This window comes from Tachyglossus aculeatus, chromosome X1 (assembly GCF_015852505.1).
Source record: "Tachyglossus aculeatus isolate mTacAcu1 chromosome X1, mTacAcu1.pri, whole genome shotgun sequence".
Taxonomy (NCBI): Eukaryota; Metazoa; Chordata; class Mammalia; order Monotremata; family Tachyglossidae; genus Tachyglossus; species Tachyglossus aculeatus.
This window is the reverse complement of record NC_052101.1, coordinates 49,500,685-49,514,427: the sequence shown is the minus strand read 5'-3', so window position 1 is coordinate 49,514,427 and position 13,743 is coordinate 49,500,685. Positions and strand designations below refer to the sequence as shown.

Here is a 13,743-nt window from a genome sequence, read left to right as displayed (position 1 = left end):
TAGACTGCGCGGGGAAAGGGGAGACTCAATCCTGCAACGCCGGGGTCTGGGCCCCTCCGAAGTCGAGAGAAAGTGCGAGGCGGGTCTGGCCGCTCTCGCCTCTGTGGCGTGAATGACTGACCCTCGGGAACACAGGAACAGAGGCTTTTACAGGAAGCGGGTGGGATGGTTGCTCCCTGACTAAACGGTAGAAGTGGATCTCTACTTTCCCTTCCTCCCTCCCTCCCGGCAATGTCAATCTGGCACATTCCCAGACCCATCAGGTATCCCCACTGGAGGACACAGTCCCCCGGAGCCAACAGCCCTCTTCCCGCCCTGAGTCCACCCTCCCCAACTCTGGGCAGGGGCACCCCACCTCACATCTCGCTCCTGTTCTCCACCACAGGGAGACCCTTCTTTCGGCATCTCCCCGTCCCTCCCGGCGGGGACCCTGGCCGGTGCCACCGCCTCGCTACCTCCCCCTCCGAGGGAGCGGGGCCAGAGATGGCAGCCTGCTGCCCCGGGGAATTCTGAGCCCGCGCCTCCACTAGCTCCAGAGCCTTTGTTTCCCCTCCAGGGTCAGCGTGAAGTACGATGCAGTCACGGTGTTTGGCGCCAGGAGCCACGGCAGGGCGAGGCTAACACTTCCAAGTAAATCATTCCAGAACGCCGGTCTCGGCACTTACAGGAACAGCACGCCATACCCATCCTGACCGTCCCGGCCTATTTTCATCATCATCAAAGTTATTTATTGAGCGCCTACTTAGAGCAGAATCCAGTACTGAGCCCTTGAAGAGCAGCATGGCTTAATGGGAAGAGCATGGACTTTGGAGTTGGAAGATCAGGGTTCTAATCCTGACTCGGCCACTTCCCGGCTGTACGACTCTAGGTAAGTCACTTAACTTCTCTGTACCTCAGGTTCCTCCTCTCTAAAATGGGGTTTGAATACCTGTTCTTCCTTCTATTTAGGACTGTGAGCTCCATGTGGAACAGGGTGTTCAATCTGTTTAGCTAGTATCCAGCCCAGCTCTGCTTCTCTAACTTGTGCTTGACATATAATAAGCGCTTCACAAATACCATAATTATTCATTCTCATTATTACAACGGTCAGAATCAAATCAAAATCAAAATCAGAATCAGAATCAGAAGCGCCAAAATCAGAATCAAAATCACAGCCGTCCGGGAAGGAGTCTAACCTCTGGGCAAGAAAAGCCTTAACGGAAGAGCTAGGACCAGCATTTCCAAGACTAGAGAGTATTATTTAAAATGTTGAAATACTACGGCTTTCAGGAAAAGGGGAAACAAATGCAAAAGCAGATAAGGGTAAATTCATGGAAGTCAGGGGCTGGTCATCGCTCTGTGGTATTTCTTTAAAATCAGGACAAAAATAAAAAAGTACTTGATATTCCCACGTCACATTTATACGGCTCATTTCTCAGGAGTACGGATCTCTGAAACAATTAAGATCACGGTAATAACTGGGCCACTACCCAAAGGACAGACAAATCACCTCACATACCTGCTCGCTGATTCCTGTTCCTCCATACACACATACAACTCGCAAGCCCAGGGCCTTCGAGAACTTCTTACACTCCTTAGTGATCTGCAAAGCCAACTCTCGCGTTGGAGTCATGATGACAGCTGAAAAGACGGATGTGTTACCAACCCAGCCACCACAGTTCTCAAAGGGGGCTAAGTTCCAAAGAGGCCGATTCAGCCTCGGCAAGGAAGCCGAGACCTTTTAGAGCCTCACTTCTTTAGGGCCTTAATTTATTTCCCACCCCGTTAAAACCCCCAGCTCAAAAGATTAAAAGGAACAAAAGTCGTCGGGGAGAAGGCGATAAATTGAACGGGTGCGTCAACGACAAGCTAGAGGAAGGTTAAATGAGGGGGGAAATGGCTTCTGCCAACCTCAAAGAAAATTCTCAGAGGAACGGAATGCAAGAAAATCCAAAACGACTCACGGGGAGGCCAGAATCCACACTACCTGCTGAGACAACCTTAAGGGAATTCTGGGCAGAGGAGAAACAGATTCCTCTCCATTTCCCCGAACACCTGGCCAAAAACCCTACTGGCCTTTGAAAAGGGATCGCTGACAAAATGAACTGCAAAGTCTGTGTCCGAAGGTGTGAGGCAGGCTAAATGCAATTTTCCTCTCCCCGTTTCTCGTTGAGTTTGGCACTCCACTGCTGCTGGCCAAAAACACAACCTCAACATCAGGAAAAGATCGGCACAAGGAGACTAACTGCCGATTTCAGCTTAAAAACTGAGCTGGGCCAGGAAAGAGGATGTTTTCTCCAGTGGAGACGTGAAGCGCCAAAGCTCCGTAGGCTCACGCGCCACCTGCGAGTAGGGGGAGATCGGCCCCCAAATTCCAAAGTGGCACAGGGAAAGGTGGGACAAATGTAGTCACTGCTACTGCCCCATTTTGAAAAAAACAATCACAGTCGATCAGTTGCGTCTGGGTTCTCGAAGGATAAAGTAGGCGCCTAGAACAAAAAAGCATTTAAAGAGGGCAAGCTGTACCTATTGGGCCTTCTCCTTCTTCTAATGACCTCTGATCCATGATGTGTCTAAACATGGGCAGCAGAAACGCGATGGTCTTCCCACTTCCCGTCTTGGCGATGCCAATCAGGTCTCGGCCCGACATGATGGCCGGAATAGCCTGGGTCTGGATGGGAGTCGGCTTTTCGTAGCCGTGTCTTGAAAAGGACAGACAAGAGCAGATGCGGTGAGCAACCGGGGAATCTTCCACGAACCGTTCAAGATTGCCTCGGAAAGCCGGACACGTCCGACCGGAATAAAAAAACGTAGCCTGGAGGCAAAGAGCATGCCTACCGCTCCAGCAGCGTTCTGCATCCAACAGCAACCGTGGGAAATGAAAACCAACTTACTTTCTCAGGGAATTTAATATCTTCATGGAAATTCCGCATTGGACCCAGCTTTTGAGTGGCTTTGGGCAGCCTTTCCCTTTGACCGTAATACCCTCCATTTCCAGGCGCATTATGTTCACCTCTACAAAACACAACCGGGATTAATGGGCAGCTTCTACACAGATTTCCACATCATTCTGGGGCAAAGGCCAAAAGCACCCTGACATTCCAAATCTTTGATTTTCTGCTCAGATGTGACTGCCTCCACAAGGTCTCCAGTGAGGTCCTTAATGGAACTGAAAAGTGCACGGGGCAACTGAGAAACAACGGAGATGACACCACCAGAAGTCGTCCCCCCCCCCAGCCCCGCACGCCCCCCACGAGGCTCAGAAGGCCCCAATTCTAAGTCGCGGGCCTGGGACTCCAAGGGACCTGGGTTCTAATCCCAGCTCCTCCACTTGTCTGCTGGGTGACCTTCGCCAGGTCACTTCCCTCGTCTGTGCCTCAGTTACCTCATCTGTAAAATAGGGATTAAAACTGCGAGCCCTATGTGAGACACGGACTGTGTCCAACCTGATTAGCTTGTGTCTCCCCCAGCGCTCTGTACAGTGTAAGCGCTTAACAAATACCATAAAACAAAATTCTTAACACTTGAAAAGAAAACAGTTCCGGAGTCTGACCAAAGGACGGATGAGTTTGGATTCTGAGGGGTGTTAAGGTGCCGGCTCGTTGCGGGGGAAGAGGCGGGGAGGTTTCTCATGTTGCACATAGATTCTTGGTTATGATTTGAACAAAATCAAGACAGCCACGCAAAGATGCTGGGTCTACACTGGGCACAACACCCAAGCTGAATGGATCAGAGATCGCTCCAGTCCCAACCTCATTCTCTACCCACGAAAAGCAGGGGATGGGAGTTAGTCGTTTTTGCTGCCACTCCCCACCGGTGTAATCACCCAAGGGCTGAGATTCCCGTGATAACCAGATCGGGCACACGGAGACAAGGCGGGACCATCCACTCTGTGGACTTTCTCAAGAGAAAGTCTCCTGACTGGCCAAGGCGGCGGCCAGACTGACACCTCCCACCTTAGCCGTACTCTCCCCCCTCGCGAGCCTTCGTGAAACGTGGGCCCTGCCCTGGGACGCCCCCGAGGTGGCAGACAACGAGGTGGGGACAGAGAACTGGAAAAACCTGACGTGCTTCCAGCCAGACGGAGCCACGAGGTGACATCGGGTCTCCTGGGAAGAAGCGGGGAGGCGGGCCAGCACCGCATCCAAGCAGTCCGAAGACTGCCAGCATCAGACCGGATTTACACAACGGGTTCAAGCAGAAATTTCTAGGCCAAAATGAGTCGGGGGTGGGGAAGCGATACCACTCTGACAGTGGGACCATCTTAAATCCCATCATTTTCTTTTCCTTTTTTTCTCGTTGATACCTTCGAGGGACATTTTGGCCAGCTCCGGAACTTCAACGTAGAAGTTCTTTCGGTAGGGTTCGTATTCGATTTTCCCGTGGTCCACGGGTTCCAGCAGCTTTCTCTGTTTGGTCTGGTAGCCCGTTAGAGCCGTCTGAAGATCAACTTCCTCTTCTTCTGATGAATACTAAGGATTGGAAAATGACAGCGTGACCCAAGGTGGGAGAATAGCTCCCTTGTAAAATTCCTGGCCAGGAGGTTCAATTCCCCAGTTTCCGCTCTTCTCCAAAGAGCCAGACCCCTTCGATCCCCTCGCCGCATGGAGGGCATTCGCAACTGAAACCCGCCGATGGGCAACTCCTAGGTTCTCCCTGCTGCCCTTGCTTCTGGAGAGGGAGCTATCTTTTGAAGATATTTTAACCGCCACTGAGAGGAGCGCGCACAACCATCCCCTCCCCGGCATCTTATTTTCCTGTTTCAGAAAAATTTCCCTGCCCACTCTCCACTATCCCTGAGAACCGCACTCACATCAAATCCGAAAGTGGTCAGGTTTGTTAGCCAAGGCTCCAAACTCCTTCTCCGTCAAGTTTTTAGGTGAAGGGCTAACAGGAAAACTTAACCGGTTTGGAGCTGCCCTCCCTCCATCCCCCCATCGCTCTGGGGAAGGTGCAAACGGGCAGTAAGATAATAGAGAAGGAGCGTGGCTCAGTGGAAAGAGCACGGGCTTTGGAGTCAGAGGTCGAGGGTTCGAGTCCCGACTCCGCCACATGACTGCTGTGTGATCTTGGGCAAGTCACTTAACTTCTCTGAGCCTCAGTTACCTCATCTGTAAAATGGGGATTAAGATTATGAGCCCCATGTGAGGCAACTTGATCACCTTGTATCCCCCCCAGCGCTTAGAACAGTGCTCTGCACATAGTAGGCGCTTAACAAATGCCATCAATATATATATATATATATATATATATATATTAATGAGGCCGGAGGGGAGGAGACACAGAGGGGTTAAACAACCCCCGAAATGGTCACCTGCCCCTGGATAAAGCACGGTAGGAGGAAAGATTGCCTTTAGCAAGATGAACAACCCGCTCATTCGTTCAACCGCTCCGAAGAAGCTTGACTGCTCGACAGACAACACGTTCCCCAGCGCTGTCTCCCCAAGGCGGTCGATGTTAGTTAACACCCACCTCCATGGCATCCTGGTCGTTCTCCATGAGCTCGCCTTTCTTTTTTTCCGACTCCACTGTGGCCTTTTTGGTGGTCACCACAGTGACGACCTTAGTCACCGTGGGTCCTGACTTCTACAACAAGAGGACAGAGAAGATGGGTAAACAGAGAGAAGACAGGCAAACAAAGACAGGTGAGGCTTTGCTCTTGGGCCACGGACCCACAAGAGCGTCACCCGAAAAGTCGGATGCCCCGAATGGGGGCTGCAATCCTATCACGCCGATCCAAGTAAGGTTGCTGGTGAATAAGAAAGGTGGGACTTCAGCTTATTAGCCTGCCTTACTCCTCGCCTGTTTGCAGGAATAATGAAATACAGTAAAAATTGGATTTATGGCTGAGCGGCCCAAAATGGGGTACCGGAGAGTTGGGGTCACAGAGAGTCAAGCTGGGGAATCGATCGATACCGTTTCCCGAACCCTCATTTAGCACTGTGCTGACTACTGGAGAGAATGCGATAACGACTAGTAGACAAGATTCTTGCCCTCCCGGACCGCCCAAACAAATTGGAGAGGCGGACGAGAAAATAAACTACAGCTAGAGAGCAGCGTGGCCTAGTAGAAAAAGTGTTGGCCTGGGAACCAGAGGACCTGGGTTCTAATCCCGGTTCCATCACTTATCTGGCATGTGACTCCGGGCAAGTCACTTTAACCTCTTGGTGCCTCAGTTTTCATCACCTGTAAAATGGGGATCCCCTTCTACTCAGAATGCGAGCTCCTTGTGGGACAGGGACTGTATCCAATGTGATTACCTTGCATCCACCCCGGTGCTTTACAAGCACCAGAGTTATTATTAATATCTTGAAAATTCCCCAGGCGCTTTTGCAGTGATTAGGTCATTTTGTCCCCGTGGTACCACATCCCTGGGAGGTAGGGGAAGGCAGGCAATGTCATCATCGTCCCGAGGCAGGGAGAGGGTAAGTGATTTGCCCAAGGCCGCACAATCGGCAAGTGGCAGAGTTGGGACTACACACTGGGTCCTTTGACACTTAAACCCGCCCTCTCTCCACTCCTCAATGCTGTCTCCCTTTCAGCTGGTGTGCCCTTGAACATTACAATCGCTGCCAAGGAGGGCAACCAAAATACTGAAGGGGGGACCCCGGGCCGGATCCAGGATGGCGCTTGTGTTTTTATCTATCGTTCGTTCATACTGACGACCCAGTCGCGATGGGGAAACTGACACCTACAAATGAACCAACTTGCTCATTGGAACATACCCAGCGGGACAATTCATAACTTGTCACTAACCCAAGCGAGCACCCAGTGAAGCGCTACTCTAGCTTGAACTGCCGCTCGAAACCACCCCACAATCGCTGGGAATCAAGAACTCCCAAGGGACACAAACGGCCAAATGAATCGACGTACCTTTTCACTGCCACCTCCCCCTTTGACACTCCTCATGTTGAATTTCTTGACCTCCTCTTTCACTTCTTCCATGTAAGCATCTAGTGGATCTAACTCTTCGTCTTCAACCTCATTTCCATCCTTCTCCCCTTCGGCAGGTTCCTCTTCGTCATCTAAAACACCAAAGACAAAAGATTTTTGCCTCTTTTTCCCCACAAAAGGAGCTATGGCAGGAGAATTAGTTCGAGCCCAAATAAAACCCCAAGTCTCAAGTTTGAACTCACAGATTATGACATTCGGTTCAAACAGACTGAAAACCTTTCAACGGGGCCTGAGATGTAGGACAGAGCACTACGTGGAGTTCTGGGGGACGGAGCGGGGTGCAGGGATGAGGAAGGTCTCCTAAAATGCCATTATACTACTACTACCAGGGATCTCTAGGATACGACAGTCGTGCTAGAGGGCACACAAATGGGTTCACGGACAAATTAAAACGGGGATTTTTCCTGGCTGGGTTTGTTTTAAAAATGAATTCGATCCTACACCCTATTCCGTCACAAAGGATTTCCTGACTTACACGTACCTAGTTTCTGAAAACTTTAAAAATATGTGACAGAGAAAAGGCGACCGTTTCAAGCTCACAAATGAATGTTTTCAAAACGACATACATAAAACCGATCGGAACACCAGCTACTTAGCCAATAAATTAAAGAGAATACCATCGTCATCTTCTAAGCTCCATTTTTTGCCCTGCTTCATCTCTTCAATTTCCTTTTTCAGTTCGCCTATATTTTCCATAGCCTTTTTCCTCTGCTCTTCCCTCCACTTCTCCACTCTCTCTTTGCGCTTCCTCATTTCTTCTTCCAGTTTATTCTGGTCAAAATTCTAAAAGAAATGGTGACTTCCAGTTAATTCTTTAGACAGGGCAATTTCATCTGGGATGATCACACGGGAAACAAATGCACAGCTAAAACACGTCTGAAAGCTATTTTTCTTTGGAGAATACTGCAACGTGTAACTCACGCTAAGGTCAAAAATAACCATTCAACCAGGTTAACATCCGAGAGCTGCCGAAAACTACCTCAACGTTAGGCTCTAGGCCCAACTAATATAAGGGTTTATACTTGGATGGGTGAGATAACGGAAATAATTTCCAATCAAGTTTCACCCAACTACCCTCAGGCCCCGCCTTTTAAGCACTATTCACCGTTCCTCTGTTGCCTCCTCACAACTCTATAACTTTTCTATTATAAACCTGCCTGGCCCTGAGCAGAAGAACGGGAAAAAGACAAAGAAAGCTCAAATACCCCTATGGCATATTGCCACAAGAAATCGGATGGTGGTTTTACGGCCACCCTTCCTGCAGAATACGTTGGAAACTTCCTAGTCTCTGCCAAGGCAATTAATTAGCCCTACATCCAGGGTTCAAATGAACGAGCTGGGCTTCTAAATTCCGAAACCTGAAAAAAACGAATGATTTGAGAATAAAATCCAAATGGAACTCCTCTTTCTGAAACAAAAGCAAACTATGTCGGTCTGCAGAGCCTTTTAACGTAGAGGTCACTACACATACGCTAACATCTTTTTCTTTTTCTTCCTCCTTGTCCTCCTTCTCCTTCTTCTTCTCTTTCGAAGCATCCACACCATCTGTTTTCTCTTTAGATCTTGATCTGCAGAGAGAAAAGCCACCCGTGAGCATGGAAGAGAGCGCCTAATGGCGTCTGAAGTCTTTTCGAGGCCAAATCTCCGCCTCTACGTTTAATCACCAGGTTAACGTCAGAGAATCGGTAACTGGTGATGAGGACCCAACTCGAAGGGCAAAAGGCACTGTCTCTGTAGGACCTCGGGAACAAGCGGTTCGCTTCTGGTCCTTCGGAAGCCTAAATGATAAGAACCAGCGCAATGGACAAGGAGTCACAAAGTTCCAGCTGCATTTTCTGAGACTTTACGACTTACTACAAAGAAGCTCTTTCGGCCTGCCCCTGACGGCAGTCACCTAGGTAGGCGAATTAAAACCTAAATCACTGAAGAGGAAAAAAAGAACAGTTCTAGGTGCTCTCAGCGATCCAGGGGTCACGGTACCTCGTTTCGGTTTTCTTGTTTTTGCTGGGACTGGCGGACCGCGACCGTCTCCCTCGACTTCTGCTTCTCGATCGCCTCCTCTCTCGACTCCGTGACCGTCTCCGATCTCTGCTTCTCTCCCGCTCTCTACTTCTGGAACGCCTATATAAAAGCGGAACTTTTCTACATAACACCACGGTCGGCCAGGGGCGATAACGGACTTGGGATCAATCTTCAGGACTTTGTTTCAAGTCTGTTTAGGAAAACTTTGTGTGGCACTAGGGCTGGTGGTGAGGGGCAATAACAGACTTGGGATCAATCTTCAGGACTTTGTTTCAAGTTTGTTTGGGAAAACTTTGTGTGGCACTAGGGCTGGGGAAGTGGTGGCACATTTCTTGAGAAGACATTAATTTCTTTTAAAGCGTACTACAGTCCTAGGATGAGCCACACAATTGCTCCCTGAGAACTGGACCTCTCATCAGAACCTACGCTGGAACCAACCTGCTCCTGGAAATCTCTGTAAAATACAGGGGACTGGTTCCCGAACTGGGGCTGTAACACCCCCTCCCGCCCCCGCATCTTTACCAGAATTATGGACTCAACCCATGACGGATTTGAGTCGTGAGGTGACCGGATTGAGTCAGAGGTTCCGCTCACTATGATTTCACTGAAAATCGCCACCACTCCACGTGGTCCGATCCCCCAGCCTCTTCTGCTCCACTCCCACGGCTCTCTTTAAACTCTCCCGCCCCCCGCCACCCGGGCCCATCCCTCCCTACTCGCCAATCACTCAATCGGTGACATTTACTGAGGGCTTATTATAATAATGATGGCACCTGTTGAGCGCTTACTCTGTGCCAAGCACTGTTCTAAGCGCTGGGGGGGATACAAGGCAATCAGGGTGTCCCACATGGGGCTCACAATCTTCATCCCTATTTTACAGATGAGGTGACTGAAGCACAGAGAAGTGACTTGCCCAAAGTCATACAGCTGCCAAGTGGCGGAGCCGGGATTAGAACCCGTGACCTCTGACTCCCAAGCCCGGGCTCTTTCCACTGAGCCACGCTGCTTCTCGCGTTACGTTCACGGCACTGTATTAAGCGCTTGGGAGAGTACAACAGCTGGCGGACACTCTCCGTGCCCACGACGAGCTTACAGTCTACAGGGGGAGACGGACGTGACTATAAATCATTTATAATATGTAACTCCGAAGACCTATACGTACGTGCCGTGGGGCCGAGGAGGGAGTGAATGTCAAATATCTGAGTGCACAGAGGACACAGAGGGAAGTCTGTGGAAAAGACAGACGGCTGGGGAAAGGAGGGCTTCACCGGGGAAGACCTCTTGAAGGAAATGTGACCCGTGCACCCGAGTTTTGAAAAATTGTTTCGCCATTTCCCCGCGGCTCGCGGGGACGGCCCCAGAGCTAGGGCCATGGGGGAGGCTGGCGGTGTAAAGGTGGATCGAATGGGCTTTAAGCTGAAACGGCGTGACCGTTCAGAAACACTCTGTGCTGTTCATCGTACCCAGGAGGGCCCTATCCACCACTAAACAGTAGCAGACGTAGTTCAAGCACCCTTTTTTGTACCCCTAAATTTGCAGTGATCTCAATCGGCCCGGAGCGGGGCGAGGGGGTGGGGGTAAGGAGAGGCGGCCCTTGCGCTTCAATCATCTCCGCCCAGACATGGCTTATGGAGAGAGAGCTTTTCAGGGGTGCCCACTGTCCCCAAGCCAACTGCCAGCGACCGTGTGAGGTCCCTGAGGGCAGGGATCATGTCTGCTAACGATGCTGCATTCTCCCAAGCGCTTAGTACCGCTCAATAAATGCTACCGACCGACTGCTGTGTGACGTCGGATATCACCGTCATCCGTGGTATCTGCTGAATGCGAAGCATTGTGACAAACGCCCCGGAGAAGTAACATCGATGTTTCCGGTTCTCAGGGAGCTTACAGGTTAATGGGGAAGGCAAAGAAGTTGTGGACCCATTGCGGGAGCAGGAGGAAAAGGAAGGATACAGCAGAAGGCAGTACAAATATATCAGAATGGAATAGCTAGGCAAATCATCGATCGTATTTATTGAGCGCTTACTATGTGCAGAGCACTGTACTAAGCGCTTACTACAAAATACAAAATGCAAATCCACCCCAGCGCCGAGCAAAGTGCTAGGCAGCCGAGGGGCTGGGAGTCAGGGGCCCTGGGTTTTAGTTACGGCTTCACCACTTGCCGACCCTTTGACTACGGGTGAGTCACTTAACTTTTGTGCCTCAGTTTCCCCCTCTGTAAAACGGAGATCAAATACCTGTCCTCCCTTATTAGACTGTGATCCCCACGTGGCCAGGAACTGTGCCGGACCTCGTTATTTCATATCTACAGCAGTGCTCGGTACAGCGCGAGGCACAAAGTAGGCGCTTAGCAAATACCACCGTTACAATTTTTTTTTTTTTAAAAGACCACAGTTTTTAGGACAAACGTACAACTAAGAATGACCGCCAAGTTCTCAGGATAGGATTGAAAGAAATAAGCGTTATAGGTAGGGTGAGGTGGGCCTAACTGGGGAGTGGTGGATTAATCAGAGAAGGCTTTCTAGAGGGGGTGGGATTTTGGAAGGGTTTTGAAGATGGGGTGGGATTTTGGAAGGGTTCTGAAGAGGGGGAGAGTACGACGGAGCTTAGTTCCGGCTCCCCTTCCACTCCCCACCTACACCCACTCACTCCCACGGTTTCAACGACCAGGTCGACGTGGATGATTGCCAAATCCCCTCTCCTGCCCTGCCCTCTCTCCTTCTCTGCAATCTCGCCTTCGAGACAACTCTACACGGAGGTCTCCCCTCGGACTGAACGTGCCCGAAGCGGAACTCTTCAACTTCCCACCCAAACCCCGTCCCCCGGCCGACTTTCCCATCGCCGAAGACAGCAGAAACGGCCTACCCGTCTCAGGTCCGTAACCTTGGCGTTCTCCTGGACTCATCTCTCATTCAAACCCCCCGTATTCCGTCACCAAACCTGTCAGTTCTACCATCACAGCACACCTAGGGCTCACTCTCTCCTCTCAATCCACAGTGCTATTGCGTTGATCCAGGCGCTTACGGTAGCCCGCCTCGACTAGGGCTTCAGCCTTCGCGCCGACCTCCGTCTCCTGTCTCTCCCCCATCCAGCCTGCGCTCTGCTGTCCAGATCTCTTTTCTAGAAAAGCGTTCATTCCCACATCTCCCTACTCCTCGACACCTCCGGTGGTTCCCATCCATCTCTGCCTCGTATGACAACTCCTAACCACGAACTCACGGCGGCTTACTCGATCACCCGGTGGTTCCCATCCATCTCGGCCTCATATGACAACTCCTAACCACGAACTTACGGCGGCTTACTCGATCACCTCGCCCCCCCGCCACCTTCCCTACAACCCAGTCTTCACAATTCACTAGTGCCAACCCAGCTCTCTGTTCCTCCGTCTCGTCTACCTCGCCGGCGACCCCTCGCCCGCATCCCCGCTCTGGCCTGGAGCGTCCTCCCCGTTCGTATCCGACAGGATGACCGCTCTCCCCCCCCTTCGGGGCCTTGTTAAAAACCCACCTCCTCCGAGAGGTCTTCCCCGGCTAATCCCTCACTTCTTCTGCTTCCTCTCCCTCCTGGGTCACCTAGGCACGTGGATCTGAAGGGTTTAGGCATTCGACGGTCACCCGACCCTCGGCCCCGCTCCCCCTACGTACGTAACTGTAACTTACCGTAGCGTCCGTTTCCCGCCCTAGACCCGCGAGCTCCCCGTGGATGGGGAATATGGCTATCGATCCTGCTGTACTGTATCCGCTCGGGTGTTCGGTACGGCGCTCGAAACCCCGCAAGCGCCTACTACGTAGGATCGCAAGAGCGATGGTTCGAGAGGGCCGTGGTCTGGTGGTTTGTTGAGCCTGTTGTTGTTACTGGGCGAGCTTGGAAGGGGTGACGGGTGGGAGCCGGGGGGCTGTGGCTGACGTAAACTGGGGAAGGGGAAAGGGCCGTGGAGCTCCATCCCCGGCTCCACGAGAAGCCAAGTGGCCCAGTGGCCACGGCCCGGGCTTGGGAGCCTGGGGACGTGGGTTCTCAGCCCGGCTCTGCCACTTGTCGGCCGGGTGACCTCGGGCGAGTCCCTTCGCTTTTCTGTGCCTCAGTTACCTCTTCCGGAAAACGGGGGCTACTAGCGACGACGCTGTCTGCTTCAGCGCTCACTGCGGGCCGAGCAGGCGCTGCCCTAAGCGCCGGGGGGCGGGGATACGAGGTGATGAGGTGGGCCCGGTCTTCATCCCCATTTCGCAGATGAGGTGGCTGAGGCCCAGAGAAGCGAAGGGAGTCGGCCCAAGCCACACGGCCGGCACGTGGCCGCCGCTTCTCTGTGGCCCCGGAGGCCCTAACGGAGCCCGTGGCCACGGTTCCCGGGGTCGGGGGGGGAGGTACCTGGGGCGCTTCCTGTCGCGGGATCGCGACCTCCTCTTGTCCCTGCTGCGCGACCTGTCCCTGCGCCGCTCTCGGTCCCGGTCCCGGTCCCGGTCCCGGTCGCGGTCGCGGTCTCGGTCTCGGTCCCGGTCGCGGTCCCGGTCGCGGTCCCGGCTGCGGGAGCGCCGCTCGTCGCGCTTGGGCCGCTTGTCGGCCGGGGAGCGGCTGCGGGAGCGGCTGCCCGACCGCCCGCCCGAACGGCCCCGGGACGTCGAGCGCTTCCGGTAGTGCCTAACGGGGGGCGGGGGGGACACACCGGGGACCGACCCCACGCACACGCGCGCACACACACGCACACGCACACACACACGCACGCGACACACACACACACACACACACCCCGGGAAGCCGTCAGGCCCGCCGCCCCGCGCAGCCCGCCCGCTC

General features: G+C 52.6%; 1 protein-coding gene across 1 annotated transcript in view; it reads right to left on the bottom strand.

Annotated features, from left to right (window-relative positions):
• Nucleotides 1-13,743, bottom strand: part of DDX46 (DEAD-box helicase 46) — a 42,190-nt gene that overhangs the window by 28,192 nt on the left and 255 nt on the right. The window contains exons 2-11 of the mRNA XM_038740375.1: nt 13,321-13,590; nt 8,914-9,054; nt 8,405-8,501; nt 7,551-7,716; nt 6,853-7,004; nt 5,452-5,565; nt 4,286-4,451; nt 2,874-2,994; nt 2,506-2,681; nt 1,499-1,620 (exon numbers count right to left, since the gene is read on the bottom strand). Of these exons, the coding sequence (XP_038596303.1) occupies nt 1,499-1,620; nt 2,506-2,681; nt 2,874-2,994; nt 4,286-4,451; nt 5,452-5,565; nt 6,853-7,004; nt 7,551-7,716; nt 8,405-8,501; nt 8,914-9,054; nt 13,321-13,590 (1,525 nt within the window). The remainder of the gene's footprint in view (nt 1-1,498; nt 1,621-2,505; nt 2,682-2,873; nt 2,995-4,285; nt 4,452-5,451; nt 5,566-6,852; nt 7,005-7,550; nt 7,717-8,404; nt 8,502-8,913; nt 9,055-13,320; nt 13,591-13,743) is intronic.